Source organism: Myotis brandtii, unplaced genomic scaffold (genome assembly GCF_000412655.1).
Source record: "Myotis brandtii unplaced genomic scaffold, ASM41265v1 scaffold403, whole genome shotgun sequence".
Lineage (NCBI taxonomy): Eukaryota > Metazoa > Chordata > Mammalia > Chiroptera > Vespertilionidae > Myotis > Myotis brandtii.
Window position 1 is genome coordinate 613,563 of NW_005365474.1, and position 18,504 is coordinate 632,066.

At 43.2% G+C, this 18,504-nt stretch overlaps 1 protein-coding gene across 4 annotated transcripts in view; it reads left to right on the forward strand.

The window, feature by feature from the left end:
- Positions 1–18,504, forward strand: part of LOC102263638 (zinc finger protein 26) — a 36,795-nt gene that overhangs the window by 14,455 nt on the left and 3,836 nt on the right. The window contains exons 2-7 of one of the 4 annotated variants that reach the window (XR_001363489.1): positions 1,445–1,556; positions 2,914–3,119; positions 5,670–5,796; positions 6,477–6,572; positions 7,680–9,729; positions 11,862–11,891. Coding sequence is in view for 3 of the 4 variants with exons in the window: in XM_005873265.2 (XP_005873327.1) it covers positions 3,105–3,119; positions 5,670–5,796; positions 6,477–6,572; positions 7,680–7,832; positions 11,862–11,959 (489 nt within the window). In the remaining variant the exon portion in view is untranslated. Of the gene's footprint in view, positions 1–1,444; positions 1,557–2,913; positions 3,120–5,669; positions 5,797–6,476; positions 6,573–7,679; positions 9,730–11,861; positions 15,379–16,880; positions 17,008–17,408; positions 17,508–18,504 lie in introns of those variants that run through there. The other 3 variants (XM_005873265.2, XM_014545369.1, XM_005873264.2) reach the window with 3 other exon arrangements.

Consider the following 18,504-nt stretch of genomic DNA (forward strand, 5'->3'; position numbering starts at 1 on the left):
GGACTTTCAGCCGATTTTTTAAATTGGCGCCTCCCGCACGTGGCATCCCTGGACGAGTTGGTCCGGGAGCCCAGGTCCGGTCCTGTTGAAGGAAGGGCTGGGGCTTATGGCCCAACAGAAAGAGCTGATGGTGCGAGTGCCCGGATCCCCAGGGGTAGTCCCGTGCTAAGGGTGACTCCATTGCTATCCCCCTCCACCCTGACCTCACCCAGCTCAGCTTGACGTTAATCAACAGTTTTTAAAAGCGTTTCTCTCCTAAAATAAAGTAAAAAAAGAAAGAAAAGAAAAGGCAAACGACACCCCCTCCGCATTCCCCGAAAACACACACACACACACACACACACACACACACACACACATGTGTGACAGCTGTTGGTGTGGCAGGGACGTCATCATTGGCCTGAAGTCCTTAACTCTCCACTGACGATTTCTGGGTCTAACGGTTTTCCTATGAAAGTGAGGGAGTGGAAAGAAATGACCCCCACCCCCCCCCGAGTTTCCATGCTTTTTGCTGTCATTAAAACATACTTTCTAAGTATTCGCTGCTTGCTTTGTTTCAATCATGTAATGCTAAACTGAAACTGCTCTGCTTGTCTCTTGTTTATTTTTTTGGTTAAAGGACTAACGTTAAAAAAATTTATACTTTATTGTAAATTTAAAATGTGTCCACCGTAGTCAGTTTTGAGCATCTTGATAAACAGTTTCAAATGAAAATCATTATTCCTTCAACAGGAGATAGTCACTGCTAATATTTTGGTCCATTTCTTTTAGCCATTAGTGTGTATATGTTTTTAGTACTTCTTATTTATATTTCCTTTAAAAACACAAAATTGGGACTCTGCTGTATATGCTGCTTAAAACCATTACAGTATATCATGAATGTCTTTTTGTAACTTGGAATATTTTGACCCAAGTGGTAAGTTTAAATTAACCTGGGGGGTTTTTCAACTGGCTATTTATTATTATTATTTTTTTTAGTAAGGGAAAATTTATTGAAAGTTACAGAAGTAGCAGAAGGGCCCTTAAAACTTCGAGAAAGAAGGAGAGCGATTTGTGCCTTGAGGGATGAGAGAGGAGAGTCGGGCGTGTCCTCAGGAAAAAAGAGAGAGAGCAGCTCTCTGTCTTTTTTTGCTTATTCTGCCCCTTGCTGTCTTTTCTGGACGGGACTGTGTCGCTCCGACACGAGGACCATAAGCAGGACTCTGGGCCTTTGTCCTCCCTTCCCTCCACTATCGCTGAGTTGCTGTGGTCACTGCTCTCGGGTGGATGCAGGGGACCAATGGCCCAGACCTGCCACTTCCTAGGCATGTCGTTGATGTTGGGCACGTTGATGAACCTGTGTGCTGAGTGCAGTGAAAAAGGCAATACGGTGCATAAGGCACTGACGTGTAAGTGTAAATGTTACTTTTACTGATTCTGTGCCTTTCCTCTGAAATTCCTTCAGACCTTGGTGCTGGGTGGAACTGCAGGATGATGGTGAAGGCGGCCGCTTCCTTCTGAAGATAAATGTGAGAGCTGCCACTGAGAGCTGTCACGTTATCCAGGAAACTGCCAAGGTAAAAACAAAACAAAACCCGGCAATGAAGGGCTTAGGTTTCCATTTGCTGAGGGGACATGTGAGAGCCAAATATAAGAATTCAGGGGGAACTTCTCCCACAAGGGCCAACTTCCAAAAACATTTTTTTAAAAAATTGATTTCAGAGAGGGAGAGAGAAATAGAAACATCAATGATGAGAGAGAATCATTGATCAGCTGCCTCCTGCATGCCCCCTACTGGGGATCGAGCCCACATCCTGGGCATGTGCCCTTGACCAGAATCGAACCTGGGACCCTTCGGTCCACAGGCCGACGTCCTAACCACTGAGAAAAACCAGCTAGGGCCAAAAACATTTTTTAAATTAAACTAAAATAAGGGTGAGTTTTCATTGTTCTGAGTAGCAAACCTAAATTTCATCAGAAATATTTTCCAACTACCATACTGATGGCTTATCAGGCCCTGTTCACCTGAAATTTTTAGTTCTGTATATTCTCTCCAATAAGCTTTCTAAGATTCTATCTGCCTAAAATAGAGTATCTTCACAGCATCTCTTAAAGCTTCTTTTTAAAATTTGTGGATTTTTTTTTCTTCTTTTTAAACTTTTTATTGATTTTTTTTAAAAAGAAGAGAGGAGAGAGAAAGGAGCATCAATGCAGGACAGAAACATCAATCGGTTGCCTCCGGTACACGCCACAACCAGGGATCAAACCTGCAACCTGGGCATGTGCCCTGACCGGGAATTGAACCCGCCACAACCTGGTATATGGGATGACGGTCCAACTGACTGAGCTACAACACGGGCCAGGGCCACCGCTCCTCTTAACGTGACTTACACTTCACGTTCCACAGTGAACATGGAATGGATCTCAGACTTACTTTATTTCTGGTATATTTTTTTTATTCGAGGATATATTTTTTGCATTGATTTTTGAGAGTGGAAGGGAGGGAGGGAGAGGGAGGGAGGGAGAGGGAGGAGAGAGAGACAGATTGAGAGAGAGAGAGAGAGAGAGGCATCGATGTGAAAGAGGCACATTGGTTGATTACCTCCCACATATGCCCCTACTGGGCTGGGGATCGAACCTGCTACCCAGGCACTAGCCCTGGACTGGAAATCGAACCCTCGACCCTTCAGTGTATGGGCCGATGCTCTAACCACAGGGAAACACCAGCCAGGGCCCTGATATTACGTCATCTGTCTGCGGAGACATAGACTTCCGCTGTCCTTTCCCACCAGGTCCCCCTCCTGCCCAATAACCCCGTTTCAGTTGTATAGGAAACACCCTCTGGCCTTAGATGGTCATGAATTCCTAGTTCGTAGCAAGAGAACATTTGAGGTGCAGTGTGACTATACCAGTTGAAGTGCATTTGTCCCTAAGTCCGTAGATCCTGGCTTCTCACACATGAGCCTCCTCTGGCAGCATAAGAAAGGAGTTCCTGGAGCCAAGAACCCATTCCCAGCGTCCGAGACCCAGCCACGACCTCACACCAGAGCTCTGGGGCACGAGCGGAGGAAGCGCAGCATAGAAAGAGCTCAGACTTGCTAATCACCTCACACAGGGAACAGAAAATGACCACGTTACAGGTGAGTGGATTGTTTATTCCTGGTTATTTTTCCAGGAGATTAGAAGTATGTAACTTTTCCAGTGAAAAAGAAAAATAGAAATAGTTAAGGAATTAGGGGCAAATAGCTTCAGAAGAAAAGATCTGGATTGGAACAAAATTGGAGCAGTAATACATTAACTATAGGCCCTTGTGATACTCTTAAGGTTTTCATTGTTATAGGCCATAATTTCTGAAAATGAGCTGCACTGTTGGTTCTCAATTTCTTGGGCAGATGTACTAAATAAATATGAGCATTTATGTGAGTTGTATTGTCCAAAGAGAAAAGCAAATTAATTCTTCATATAAAGTAAATATTTATATACTCACTCGTTGATGAAGTCTTTTAATAAATGATATAGTGGGTAATGTCCTCAAGAGAAATATTGTAATAAACACACGTGTCTTATGGCCATTTTTCACAATTTTCCACTGAGTGTGACTATAATTATTTATTTACCTCTTTAATTGTGAAGCAGAAACACATGCAGAATAAAATTAAAAGAAAAAATATGCAGAAAAGTAAACAAAAGGTAAAAAGTACAGTTTAATGAATGATTAGTTGAATACACATGAAATTCCCATTCAGGTCATAACGTCTCCCTCCTGACAAAGAAGACCCGTGACCTTGCTCCCTGTCACACTCCCCTCAGACCAAGGACAGCCTCGTGATGCCCTGTCCGTCAAACTTCCCCTCAGAGGGAGCCAGGGCCCGATTTCATAGCCGGTCCCTGCTTTTCCGTGCAGTGTCTTTCTGAGATTCATCCTGAAACCCTGTCGTGTGGTGTTGTGCGCTGACGCAGACGCATCTCTGTCCTTCCACTTTGTGTTTGTTTGTGACATCATTGCAGTTACAGTGAAGAAGGTGAAAGTGCAAGTGTTTTTATGCATCAGAATTACATTTTTGTTTATCATGCTTCTTTTAAATCTTAGTTTGTCCCAGGAATTCTATCTAAGGCAGTGGTTCTCAACCTTCCTAATACCCTTTAATACAGTTCTCATGTTGTGGTGACCCCCAACCATAAAATTATTTTCGTTGCTACTTCATAACTGTAATGTTGCTACTGTTATGAATCATAATGTAAATATCGGATATGCTATATGTGTTTTCCGACAATCGCGACCCACAGGTTGAGAACCGCTGGCCTAGATGGAGTATTTCATTAGGCGTTGCAAAACGATAACATCCCACTTCTATCATTTTTTCTTTATTGACTGGATTATTGCTTTCTAGTTTGGCAAGATATATCAAGGCTGTTTGTATATCCCCCCAACCCCACCTGCAATTAAGATAAAATAGTAACATAAAATGTATTTATTTATTTTCAAAAAATTTTTTTATTGATTTCAGAGAGGAAGGGAGAGGGAGAGAGAGAGAAACATCAATGATGAGAGAGAATCATTGATCGGCTGCCTCCTGCACACCCCCCACTGGGGATCCAGCCCACAACCCGGGCCTGTGCCCTTGACCGGAATTGAACCTTGGATTCTTCAGTCCACAGGCCGACACTCTATCCATTGAGCCAAACTGATTAGGGCTGCCAAGACTTTTTATAACAAATAAATGTTAATTATTTTTCAGTTTTTGGTATATTAATTTTGTTTATTTAATCTGTTTATTCATTTTCATACTATTTATTCCTTATGAAATCTAGACCTTCTTTTTGAAAAATTTAAATGTGCTTTTAAAAACTCTGTGTTAGGTGTATCTATATTTGCAGTTCCTGTGATTTGCATGCTTCCATTTTCAGATATACTTTGCATCCCTTGAAGTGATCATATATTTTTTCTTACTCTATTAAGGTAGTGAATATCATTGCCCTTTTAAAAAATGGTAAACCAACTTGGTCTTAATATATTTTGTTCTTTATATATTGCTCAATATAGCTTGGTAATATGTTTAGGATTTTCATCAGTGTTTTTGTGTGAGTTGGCTTTTGCTTTTCCTTTCTTGCAGTATCCTTATTGGGTCTTGTTACCACGATTATACTGGTATCAAAAAGTTGAGGGTTATATTCTTGCTTTAATATTCTGTATGAGTTTAGTAAAATTGGAATAATTACTGCATTAAATGTTTACAGAATTAACTGGTAAAGCCTTTTTTGTGTGTATGAGACTTTAACTCAGGGGACCAATACGTTTCACATGCCCAATGCATATGTTGTAAAATCATTAAGGGTAAATGAGTCACTCAAACAACAAGATAAAACAATAGATTTTAATGTAACAGAATATGACAAGTTTTATCATTTTTATTTTGCCAGCACCTCTTCTGGTGCCAAATTTGAGGTTAGGTATTTTATTGGTTCAGAAGATTTAAAGTTGTGTGGTCCAATTCTTGTGTGTTACATAAACGGAATGATGGAAGAATGAATAATGGCATTTTATCCCACAATATGATACAAAGGTAGGGGCACAGTAGGCATTGTCTAGGACTTGCTAGGCTAAGAATTATGTTCTCAAGCGCCAATACTTCTTTTCTACATCATGGAGTGGTAACTGATTCAGTTTCACCAGGATTGTGCTTTTACAGGAGTCAATCTCATTTGAACACTTATCTGTGGACTTCACCCAGAAGGAATGGCAGCTGCTGGACCCCTGTCAGAAGGACTTATACAAGGATGTCATGTTGGAGAACTACAGCAGCCTGGTGGCACTGGGTAAGGAAGCTTCCCAGAGGACCTCATGGTGCCCAGTACTTTGCTTTTGCTCTTTTCGTTGCTGAGAGTTGTAGGACTTCTGAAATTGCTAATGATTTTGGATCTAAATATAGAAGTCCACAGTTTCTTGGACTATGACCCCAGGGAAAGTATTTGGATGAAGACTTCAATAATGAAGTCTTTCATTGTGCAGCCTCTGAGACTCAATAATAGCCGCAGTGGTATTGGTAGCATCTACTGTAGACAACTCACTGTGTTCCACATACTGTTCATATATCGACTCGGTAATCATTAGAATAACCCTGTGGGACAGGAATGATTATTCTCCTTTGTTTTTCTAATGAGGACATTGAAGAAAGGAAGGTTAAGTAACTTTCTAAAGGACTGACAGCTGGGAAATGAAAGAGCCTGGATTTCACTGAGCCCAGGCTCACTGGCTTCAAGCCTCTGAATCGCTTAATGGTTTTGGACGGGAATCATAAAAGTAAGTCAAAGGTTCTTAGACCCTCTTAGCCACCAGGGAGACCATTACCATTTCTTTGAGAATTACTTACTCTGTTGATATACAAATGGTTAGCTTAACTGAGTCTATTCTGATGCCAAACCGTGCCCATTCCTCAGGGGCCATAAAGCCCAATTGGGCATTCAGGGCCAAAACCTCTGTGATTTCCCTTGAATAGGGTATGAATTTATGAAACCTGATGTCATTTTCAAGTTGGAACGAGGAGAAGCACCATGGATAGAAGATGGAGAAGTTCCAAGTTCAGACTCTCCAGGTGAGTGTATAAGAACCAGGCAGATGGGAGACGGTACAAGTACAATCTCAGCTGGTTATGGGGGTGGCATCTTTGACATGTGCTGTGGAGTGCTCCTTTCAAATTCTCTAAACCTTTGACACCAGCTATCAAGTACGTCCTCTTTTTACCTGTGGCTTCTTGCTTTTGGCTAAAGTGAAATGGTTCCAGGGTCATGATGTCATCTCCCATCTGTCACATCTTGGTCTTTGACTTTTTTGTTTGGTTTTCTGCCTCCGGCATTTTACTCTCCTTGTGTCCTCCCTTCTCCTCTGGTTGGAGAAACCTCTGTTTTGTACATTTAAGAGTTTTTCTCTTCTTCCTCATTTTGGGTGTCTGATGCCCAGAGAAATACCCAGTGAAAGCCCACTCTGTTCAGTCTTACTGTATTAGAGAACAGGCATTGTTCCTCCCAAAGAGTTTGTTCTTTTCCTCCCTTTAAAAAATATGTTTTTATTTATTTGAGAGGAAGAGAGAGAAAGATAGGAGCATCAGTGGTGAGAGAGAATCATTGATTGGCTGCCTTCTGCATGCCCCACACTTGAACCATGACCTCCTGGTTCATAGTCTATGCTCAAGCACTGAACCACGCTGGTTGGGTCTTGCTTTTGGCTAAAGTGAAATGGTTCCAGGGTCATGATGTCATCTCCCATCTGTCACATCTTGGTCTTTGACTTTTTTGTTTGGTTTTCTGCCTCCGGCATTTTACTCTCCTTGTGTCCTCCCTTCTCCTCTGGTTGGTGAAACTTCTGTTTTGTACATTTAAGAGTTTTTCTCTTTTTCCTCATTTTGGGTGTCTGATGCCCAGAGAAATACCCAGTGAAAGCCCACTCTGTCCAGTCTTACTGTATTAGAGAACAGGCATTGTTCCTCCCAAAGAGTTTGTTCTTTTCCTCCCTTTAAAAAATATGTTTTTATTTATTTGAGAGGAAGAGAGAGAAAGATAGGAGCATCAGTGGTGAGAGAGAATCATTGATTGGCTGCCTTCTGCATGCCCCACACTTGAACCATGACCTCCTGGTTCATAGTCTATGCTCAAGCACTGAACCACGCTGGTTGGGTTATAACCAATGTCATTTTTCTTTATAGAACAAGACTTTCAAGTAAATAGTCACATGATGTGGAACCAGGACAACCAAGGGAAGCCTAAAAATACGAAACAAGATTATGAATGTGATGCATTTGGAAAAAATTTCAATCAGAGCATAAACTTTGTTCCTTTAAGGAAATCAAACAATGAAGGTGATGTAGATGGTTTAACTTTAAAACGTCATTTAGATTTACTTCTTCCAAAAGCTGATTATGGAAAAATAGAACGAGATGACTTAAATGTATTTGATAAATTGTTTCTCCATACCAAGCCTGAGGAAACTGATACTTGGTTAAAACACTATGAGTGTGATAAATATGATAATGTTAACTATAAGAAGTCACAGATTATCATCTATCACAGAAACCGTTTAGGGGAGAAACTTTATGAATGCAGTGAATGTAGGAAACGCTTCAGTAAGAAATCCAGTCTCATGAAGCACCAGAGCAGACATATAAGAGAGATAGCGATTGGCTGTGGTAAATCTGACAAAACCTTTCCGCAGAAGTCACAGTTCATTACACATCACAGAACTCATACAGGAGAGAAACCTTATAATTGTAGCCAGTGTGGGAAAGCCTTCTCCCAAAAGTCACAACTCACATCCCATCAGAGGACACATACAGGAGAGAAACCATATGAATGTGGGGAATGTGGGAAAGCCTTCTCCCGGAAGTCACATCTGATATCACATTGGAGAACACACACAGGAGAAAAACCCTATGTATGCCATGAATGTGGGAGGGCCTTTAGTGAGAAGTCCAATCTTATTAATCATCATAGAATTCATACAGGAGAGAAACCTTTTGAATGCAGAGAATGTAGGAAAGCTTTTAGCAGAAAGTCACAACTCGTTACACATCACAGGATTCATACAGGAACGAAACCCTATGGGTGTAGTGATTGTAGAAAAGCCTTCTTTGAGAAATCAGAGCTCATTAGACATCAGACAGTTCATACTGGAGAGAAGCCCTATGAATGCAGTGAATGTCAGAAAGCATTCCGAGAGAGGTCGAGTCTCATTAATCATCAGAGAACCCACACAGGAGAGAAACCTCATGGGTGCATTCAGTGTGGAAAAGCTTTCTCCCAGAAGTCACATCTGATATCACATCAGATGACACACACGGGAGAGAAACCCTTCATATGCGTTAAATGTGGGAGGGCCTTCAGCAGGAAATCCCAGCTGGTTCGACATCAGAGAACTCACACGGGAGAAAAGCCCTATGAATGCAGTGAATGTGGGAAAGCTTTCAGTGAAAAATTAAGCCTCACTAATCACCAGAGAATTCATACAGGAGAAAAACCCTATATGTGCAGTGACTGTGGGAAAGCCTTTTGTCAGAAGTCACATCTCATATCACATCAAAGGACACACACAGGGGAGAAACCCTATGAATGCACCGAATGTGGGAAAGCCTTTGGAGAGAAGTCAAGTCTTGCAACTCATTGGAGAACCCACACGGGAGAAAAGCCCTATGAATGCAGGGACTGTGAAAAAGCCTTTGCCCAGAAATCACAGCTTAATACTCACCAGAGAATTCACACAGGAGAGAAATCCTATGAATGCAGTCTTTGTCAGAAAGCTTTCTTTGAGAAGTCAGAGCTAATTAGACACCAGAGAACTCACACAGGAGAAAAACCGTATGAATGCAGTGAATGTCAAAAAGCCTTCAGGGAGAAATCAAGTCTCCTCAATCATCACAGAATACATACAGGAGAGAAACCGTTTGAATGCAATGAATGTGGCAAAGCCTTCTCTCGGAAGTCACACCTGATACCACATCAGAGGACACACACAGGAGAGAAACCCTACGGGTGCACTGAGTGTAGGAAGGCATTCTCTCAGAAGTCACAGCTGGTTAATCACCAGAGAATTCATACCGGAGAGAAACCTTATCAATGCCATGACTGTGGGAAAGCCTTCTCCCAAAAGGCACAGCTCATTAACCATCATAGAACCCATACCATAAAGAAATCATAGACATGAGGTTAATATATGTCTTTGACAGAGACCTGACGTTACTGTACTTCAGGAAATGCAGTATGGTAAATCAGATAATGCTCACATATTATATATCTGAGTGCTCTTGGGGGGGGGAGTAGGAGCTGTAATTGAGGTTATATAGGGAAAGTTTCAGCAGATTTAACAGTTTTATAGATCAGAAGTCATAGAGTGGAATGAGCCTATGAAATGCAGTGTGTTTTAAAAACCTTTCAAATTATAGTGAAACCTAATACAGTAGAAAATTAACAGCAAAGAGGAATACTATCAATAATAGAAAGCCTTCTAGAGTGTAAATTTCATTACCTGTTAGAAACATTGCCACTGGGGTTAAATCCTAGTCCAGTGAGTAAATGAATGTTGCACTTGAGGTAATCTTTTCATCAAAAAATTACAGCTCAGTGTACATAAGAAATTGCTCTAAGAAATGAAGTTTGTGAAAATAGGAAATATGGAACAGTCTTTAGCAAGTAATGTAACCATATTGTATTTCGGAGAATTCATATTGTGGATAAACCTAACAATTTAAAGACGTTGGAAATGTGTGCCCGTAGAAATAATGCTATAAAGGGAAGCCATATACTTTTTATAGACATGAGTACCAAAAATTCCCAATTCTAAGTGGTTGACAGGTTTTCACTCAGAAGTATGAAGGTCCATGAAAAAACTGAATAAATGAAAATTCTAAATTAGGAATTTCTTAGTGTATTTATGTTTTTCTTGTCACATAAGGTGTTTTGTATGGTCACTGCATATGACAATGTAATTAGAAGCACGAGATGCACATGCCTTGTAGGGCCGCTGATGTCTGTCAAGACACCACATGCCACTGCTTTTCTGTCTTGCTGATACTATAGAAATGGTAACTAATTAACATCATATGCCTTATTGCTCAACAATAATAAAACCACATCTCTTTTCCCTATGGTTTGTTGATGTATAACAGGGGTCTGTTGTTACTGACCTCACTTCAGTATCAGAAGCCAACGTTTTATATAAAGTCTTCTGTGTCCTCAGAGTCTGAGTCAGTTTATATAAAAAACCCGGTTTATAAGTATTCAAAGGCAGTACCACAGAACGTCAATAGTGACTCATGATATGCTGAGTGAGCAAAAGGAAGGAGGTGTGTGACCATTTTACTCAGCATTCAAACCAAGTGACAGTAGAGCTGTACAAAATCTTTATTATCATTTTTTGGTGATGCCTCCATGTATAAAATATATGTAAAGTTCTTTGTAAACTAAGTACAGCTTGCATTTTAATTTATTATGATGGAACATGGATTCTGTGAGTTGCTATTTTAGGTATTTCAGAAAATGTTATAAAATTAATTTTCCAAAATTTTTGTTTTTGGAGATGAAGGGAAAGAGAGATTGATGTATTTTATTTTCTTAGTTTTTAAAAAAATTTTATTTATTGATTTTAGAATGAGGAAGAAAAAGGGAAAAACTGATTTGTTGTTTGTTATTTATGCATTCACTGGTTGCTTGTATATTCCCTTAGCAGATATCAAAGCTGCAACCTTGGCCTATCAGGACGGTGCTCCAACCAACTGAGCTACCTGCTCAGGACTAAGCAGAAAGGCAGTTTTAGAGTGGCTTACTTACAGTTTTGTGGAGCACAATACATCACACTGAGAATTGTTGAGACAAAATAGGAAGCATCATTCCTGTTTTGTGTGTGTGTATTAATCCTAACCTGAGGATTTTTTTTGCATTGCTTTTTTTAAAAATATATATTTTATTGATTTTTTACAGAGAGGAAGGGAGAGGGATAGAGAGTTAGAAACATCGATGAGAGAGAAACATTGATCAGCTGCCTCCTGCACACCCCCCACTGGAGATGTGCCTGCAACCATGGTACATGCCCTTGACTGGAATCGAACCTGGGACTCTTCAGTCCGCAGGCCGACACTCTATCCACTGAGCCAAACCAGTTAGGGCTTTTTTTTTTTTTTAAGAAAGTGGAAGGAGGGAGGGGAGAGATAGAGAAATATCTATGTTAGGGAGATACATCCATTAGTTGTTTCCTACATTCTCCCTGAACAGGGCCAGGATTGAACCTGCAACCCAGATATGTCCCCTTGATTGGGAATCAGACCCAAGACCCCTCTGTTTGAAAGCCGACACTCTAACCATTGAGCAACAGGCGTAATCATTCCTCTTTTACTACCTAGGTTGTTCCACAGACCTGGAGACAATTCTACATCGGACAACTTCTATTGCGTTCCTTTTAGTAAATGGACCTGTTGGAAGTCTAGTCTATGAATTTTGAGGTCTGTTGTAGTAGTGCTTTCTCTTCAGCTTCCCTTTGTGTGCCGTGTATCTTCTGACAGGTATCTCTGTGGATCCATATGTTCCTGATATTTTCTTACAGATAATGTGATGAAATTTGGGGAGCAGGATGTTTATGAGGATCAATAAACTCACAATACTAGATTTATCTGTATTAAAAAGCAGAATGTAGGTCAGTAGTCATTTGATATCTATGCTTGGGACCACAGTAATGTGTTATGTCATTTATCCCAGCAATATATACCCAGTTTGTCAATTTCATTGAGCTTGTTGGTTTACAAATACAGTACAGTACTACAACAAACAAACAAAATACGGTACCAAGCTTTCAGATGTTCATTAACTAGTCATGACCTAAGTGTTGATTAACTCAACCATGACCCTTGCAACTGTATGCATATTTCTTGCACCTTGCTTTCATTCTTTTTTAGTCTATTTTCACACTCATACATAGTTATTTTAAAATATAATTGTGATTACACTTGTGCAGAAATGTTGAATAGCTAATTGTGGACTTAAGAAAGTGAAATATGGTATATCCCCATGAGACAAATACATGCCTATCCATAATTTCTGAATACTTTACCTCTCCTCTTACTATTTTTTGGCCTCCTTGAACTACTTGCAGTTCCTTGGAATTACATTCTCAGATGCTTTTTGCAAATCTTCCACTGAAATTCCCTTGTTTCTTATTAATGCCTCTCCAAGCTTTATGAGCCTGTATATGTATTTGTCACTGTGATATAATCATCGCATGTTTTATCTTTTCCATTAGAAAGCTGGAACAATCTTGTCTATATAATTTTAGCAACTGAAGCTTTATATATAAATGTGATTGCTTATCGTAGCTATGTTTTCTACCACATGGAGAAGCATAATCTGCAGTGAGAGGAAAATTAAGCCATTGTGGAAGCAAAGGCAAGGGACAGTGCTGACTGAGACCCAGAATCTGGTTCTTGTCCTGATATGCATTCTTCTCTGCCCATTCATGCCTTGATCGCTGGGTTCTCCTGTGAGATATCACAGATATCCTCCTAATAAAACGCCATGTTTGCTTCAGGTGGTTCAAGTTTTGTTTCTTAAAATCCAAATATTCTTCATACAAGCCATAAGTGGGTTCTCTGGAAGCAGATAATGTGATAAAATGTAGGGGGCAGGGTGTTTATTGAGGTTCACTGGCTGTAAAGTGATTGGAAAATAAGTGATTGCCCTGCTTGATGGCATGAACCGGATTCTCATTACTGAGTCCTAGTCACTATGCCCTCCTCATTCCCGACTTGATTTATCCATTTACTATCACCACTGGACGAGGAAGCCAAGAAGCACCTGAGTGGATCCACTAAACCCACTCATATTTCTCTCCGCCCTGTGGTATAATAGCAACCCTGCCTCATCCTCATGTGTCAAACACCCCCTCAAAGACAGCAGCTCCTCTTCTTACCTGCTGGTCTCTGAACAGGTTTCCATGTGATATCTGTAGCTTATAATTAAACTAGAGGCCCGGTCCTCTCCACCCTGTGGTATAACAGCAACCCTGCCTCATCCTCGTGTAAAACACCCCCTCAAAGATAGCAGCTGCTCTTCTTACCTGCTGGTCTCTGAACACGTTTCCATGTGATATCTGTAGCTTATAATTAAACTAGAGGCCTGGTGCACAAAAATTTGTGCACTTGTCGGGGGAGGGTCCCTCAGCCGGGCCTGTGCCCTCTCTCAGTCTGGGACCCCTCGGGGGATGACCACCTGCTGGCTTAGGCCCGCTCCCCGGGGGATTGGGCCTAAGCTGATAATCAGACATCCCTCTGGTAGCCCGGGAGCCCTCGGGGGATGTCCACTTGCCAGTGGGGAGCAGGCCTAAGCTGCAGTCTGACATCCTTAGTGCTGCTGAGGAAGTGGGAGAGGCTCCCACCACCACCGCTGTACTGGCAGCCGTCAGCCTGGCTTGTGGCTGAGCAGAGCTCCCCCTGTGGGAGCGCACTGACCACCAGGGAGCAGCTAATGGTGATAGGTCATCACTGATTCCAAACAGTGGCCCCAGAATCACCTATTCTTCCGCAGATCGGGGGGCGGGGGGGAGAGAAAAGGGGGGAACTGTCGCTTCCAGCCCCTGGTGGCTAGGCCACGAGGGTCTCTGGGAATACCAGTCCTCGGAGGGGAGGAATTCCAGTTACAGGTTTTCCACTTGAAATTAACCCCTCTTCAAAGCAAGCTCACTCTTTTGTAAAGCAAATTCACCCTTTTGGGAGTCATTCCATTTGGGGTGAAAATAGAGTGAAGCAACACAATAAAGTCGTTTTTTTCCTGATTGTATTCTTAGGACATGCGTTCAGGCCACAGTATAGTTGTATGAAGCTGGAAATCATAGAAGTGCTGGGACTGCAGTGGGTTCTGGGAATTGTAGTTATGTGAAGGTGGCGCTTTGCCTCTCAGGATGCTAGGGCCTCGCAGCGTCCTGGGAGTTGTAGTGGCCCGAGGACAATGGCCTTTGTCTGGAGGCGCCATAACTCCCCTGCGCTGAGGCCGCTGTGTATCCTGGGAAATGTAGTCGTCTGGAGACTGACGTCTCAGACTCTGCTTCGTTCCGGTGTTTTTGTGTGTGACCGAGAGCCTTTTTTTCTTGAAGCGTGCTAAGGCGCAGTGAGTCGTAAAGTGCAATTGTCTGAGGCTCCCAGTTTTTGTCTCTGCTGGCGTGGGGAGTTCTGGGAGTTGTAGTGTGTGATGGGGTGTCTGACTTCAACGGAGCGTTGGGGCCGCGGTGTGACCTGGGAAGTGTAGTTCTCTTGAGGACGTGGGGCGTTCTGGGAGTTGTAGTGTATGACGGGGAGCCTTCTTTCCACAGGTCGCTGAGACCGCGGTGTGTCTTGGGAAGTGTAGTTGTCTGAGGCCCGTTGTTTCTCTCCGCACTTGGGCGGTTGTGGGAGTTGTAGTGTGTGACGGGGAGCCTTCCTCCCACGCGCGCTGAGGCAGCGGTGGATCCTGGGAAGTGCAGTTGTCTGGGGCCCGCGGCCTGGTCCCCGGGGTTCCGAAAGGCGCCGTTTGGACTCCAGGACGCCCGGTGGAGTCTGGGCTTCTTGGGCCGGAGGTAGGTGAAGGTGCCCAACACGCCTGCGGCGAGATCACCCCGCCTGCTGCCTGGGCCTTAACCGTCCGGAGCCCAGAGCCCGGAGCCCGGAGCCCACGCTGCCGGAATCGCAGAGGAAGTGCAGTCCTGTGGCCCCGGCAAAGGAGCAGGTGTAGGGGTGCAGGTCAGGCTGGACTCCTGGCCTGAAGGGAGACCTGGCGGGCGCCCCGGCTGCTGTGTTCCGAGCCCCCGTGTGACGAGGCGGGTGGATGTGGAGCGACGGGAACCCCCTGAGGCGGGACCCGGTTCCTGGGGCCCGGCCCGCAGGAGCCATGTCTCAGGTAAGCGGCGCCTCCTCTCTTCTCCCAAGGGACGCGGTGACTTCAGGCCTGAGGGGTCCCGCCCCCTCGCTCCTCTCCTGGGCCTGGGCCGTAGGGGTGCAGGCGGGTGGACGGGAAGCCAGGGCCGTGTGGGCAGGTGTGTTTCGTGGTTGAACTGGGAGCCAGCTGTGCTGTTGCCTCCTCTCTCAATACTCGAAGAAGTGCTGGGTCCTGTGTCTCTTGCTCCAGCGGCCCCTCACTCATTTATTCACCATGTTTACATGGAGCGGCCACGTTCAGCACCTGTATCTGCTCTCAGAGGGCGACCCCCGGGCCCGCAGTGTCAGCCCCGCCCGCCCGGGCCGCTAAGCCGGAAGCTGGGGGTCCGGTTAGCAGCCTGGTTAGCAGCCCCTCCTGGGCATGCGCATGCGTGACCCGCTCCCGGCCTGAGCGAGATAAAAGCTCGGAACTCGGAGCTCACTTTTCAGACACGACACCCAGTGTATTTAGCGAGGAGCACTGGCTGTTTTGGTGGCTGAATGCCTGGCTGGCAATCATACTTCTCAGGTGAATAAGGCCAGCCATCCCGTTAGTCCCGCTGTGTATAGTCCCTCTTCCCTCTCACGTTTTGTCATACTTGTGTCCAAATCCAGAGTTTTGCCGGGGAGTCCACCTTCACCTGAGTTGCAAGTCCCACTGTTTACTCTAGGAAGCAGCTTCTTTCTCTGTGACTCGCTCATCCTTATCACGGAAAATAATGTTGTTCAGTGCAAAGTATGACCTGTAACCCTCCACACATTTGGGGCTGCTAGTGTGGGACCTTTTAACATTCCTTTTCATGCCTAACAGTCACATGGGTCACTCAGGTGGTGCAGAACCAGGGCCTTCTTATTCCCTCCAACCCTGAGGGCAAAAGCACCGGTTCCGTGCTGGGAGGCCTTGCAGTCCCGCCTGGGGAGGCCCTGATACGTTGGGGCTCATCCTCCTTGTTCTGTGAGTTTCACAGCGATTTCTTCAGGAGTGGGAGGGGTGTGTAAGCCGGAGAGTGCACGCCTCCCTTCTAGGGCGCTGCTGCCGCCTGCCATAGCCAGTTGTTATAAGAAGGAAATTCTTGCCAAATCATGTCAAAAGAGGCTGGTATTAAGGACACTATCTATTGACTATTAAACACAAAGGAATCGTCTTCACTGTTCATTCATGACGTGATGTAAGACCTTAGGAGTTTTTACAACCAAAGCCGGAAATTCATGTTGTTCACATGTATAATCCTTTACCTTTCACAAAATTGTAAAATATGTCAGGACATATCAGATGGTGTGTTTTTTTCTCGTTTTCTCCATTATACAGCAAAGCAAACCAGCTCTCCTCTTAGTTACACTCTCAGTGACCACCGAGCATTCTGCAAAGTCCCATTGCCACTCCTACATACACTGCCCACCCTCCTCGCTGCCAGTCACTTCCCTCCTTGGTCAGGGCCTTGCGGAGCCTTGGTGCCCGTGTTAGACACCTGTCTGTCCTTTCAGGGGTCAGTGACATTCAGAGACGTGGCCATAGACTTCTCCCAGGAGGAGTGGGCATGGCTTCAGCCTGCTCAGCGAGACCTCTACAGGCACGTCATGCTGGAGAACTACGGCCACCTGGTCTCCCTGGGTGAGTGTTCCTCACCTCCCTTCAGTTAGAGCTTGACCGTAGGTGGTGTTGGGAATCTTCATTAACTGGCTGAATAGTCCCAAGGGAGGTATGCTATTTTTTTAAATTAGGTTGTGGGGGTTTTGTTTAATTTTTTAAACTTTATTTTTATTATTGACACTATTACTGATGTCTCCAATTTCCCCCCTTTCCCCACCTGCACCCAGCCCCCAGCCCCCCTTCCTTAGGTCATCACCTCACTGTAGTCCGTGTCTAGGGGTTATTACTCGTTTTTAAGATGGGCATTGTGACGCCACCTAATCTTTAAACACCTTTCATACTTACATTTGACATTTCTTTTAATGGTCCCTCTTTTCTGAGGATTCAAGAACTGATTGTGAATTTATTTTGTTTCCTGCAAGCAGGTTTTAACATTTCCAAGCCAGATGTGGTTTCCTTACTGGAACAAGGGAAAGAGCCCTGGCTGGGGAAAGGAGATGTGAGAACAGATTTCTTTCCCGGTGAGTGCGTTAGTGTCCCTCTGCTGTGCACTTCCTGCTGTGTCTGTCTCTGCAGCCCACGAACAAAAAGATAGAAAAAGAAAAAAATGGGTATCACCTTTAGGTGGGCATTGCATGTAGTCTGTGAGCTTCAAGTTTAGTGAAGTGTGTAAGGTTTGTGTCTAGATTCATTTATATGCATGTGGATGTGCAGGTTTTTTTAGCATTATTTATTGAAGGTTATTTTTGCTCTTTGTGTCGCCTTTGCTCCTCCGTAAAAGAACAGCTGACTGTAATTCTGCAGGACTGTTTCTGAGTTCTCTACTCTGTTCCATGGATCTGTTTGTCTTTTCTTTCACTAGTACTACACTGTCTTGATTATTGTAGCTTTATAATAAGACTTGAAGTCAGGTAGTGTCAGTTTTCTGACTTTGTTCTTCATCAATATAGTCATTTGCTTCTCTATATAGACTTTAGAGTCAGTTTGTTGAGATGAATAAAATAATTTTTACTTGAATTTCATTGAATATATAGATCAAGTTGGGAAGAACTGGCATCTTGATAATATTGAGTTTTCCTATTTATGAATAGACTATCTCTCCATTTGAATTTTCTTCCCTGAGACCTTTCATCAGAGTTTTGTAGTTTTCCTTATATAAATCTTATATATGTTTTGTTAGGTGAAAATTTCAGTATTTCATTTTTGGGGTTGCTAAAGGTAAATAGTAATGTGTTTTTAAATGCCATTTCTTTATTGCTAGTATATAGAAAAGTTTTTACTTTTGTACATTAACTTTGTGTTGTGCAATCTTGCTGTAATCACTTATTAGTTCCAAAAAATTTTTAGTACATTTTTTTCTGATTCATTGCATAGACAGTGGGGTCATCTGTGATCAAAAAAAGTTCATTGCTTAGATACATAGTAAAGAAATATGGGATCTTTTTACTTATCCCTAGAAACTTACAGTTGGTGATAATAAGACAGCATTCCCTCCAAACAAAATAAATATCAAAGTTA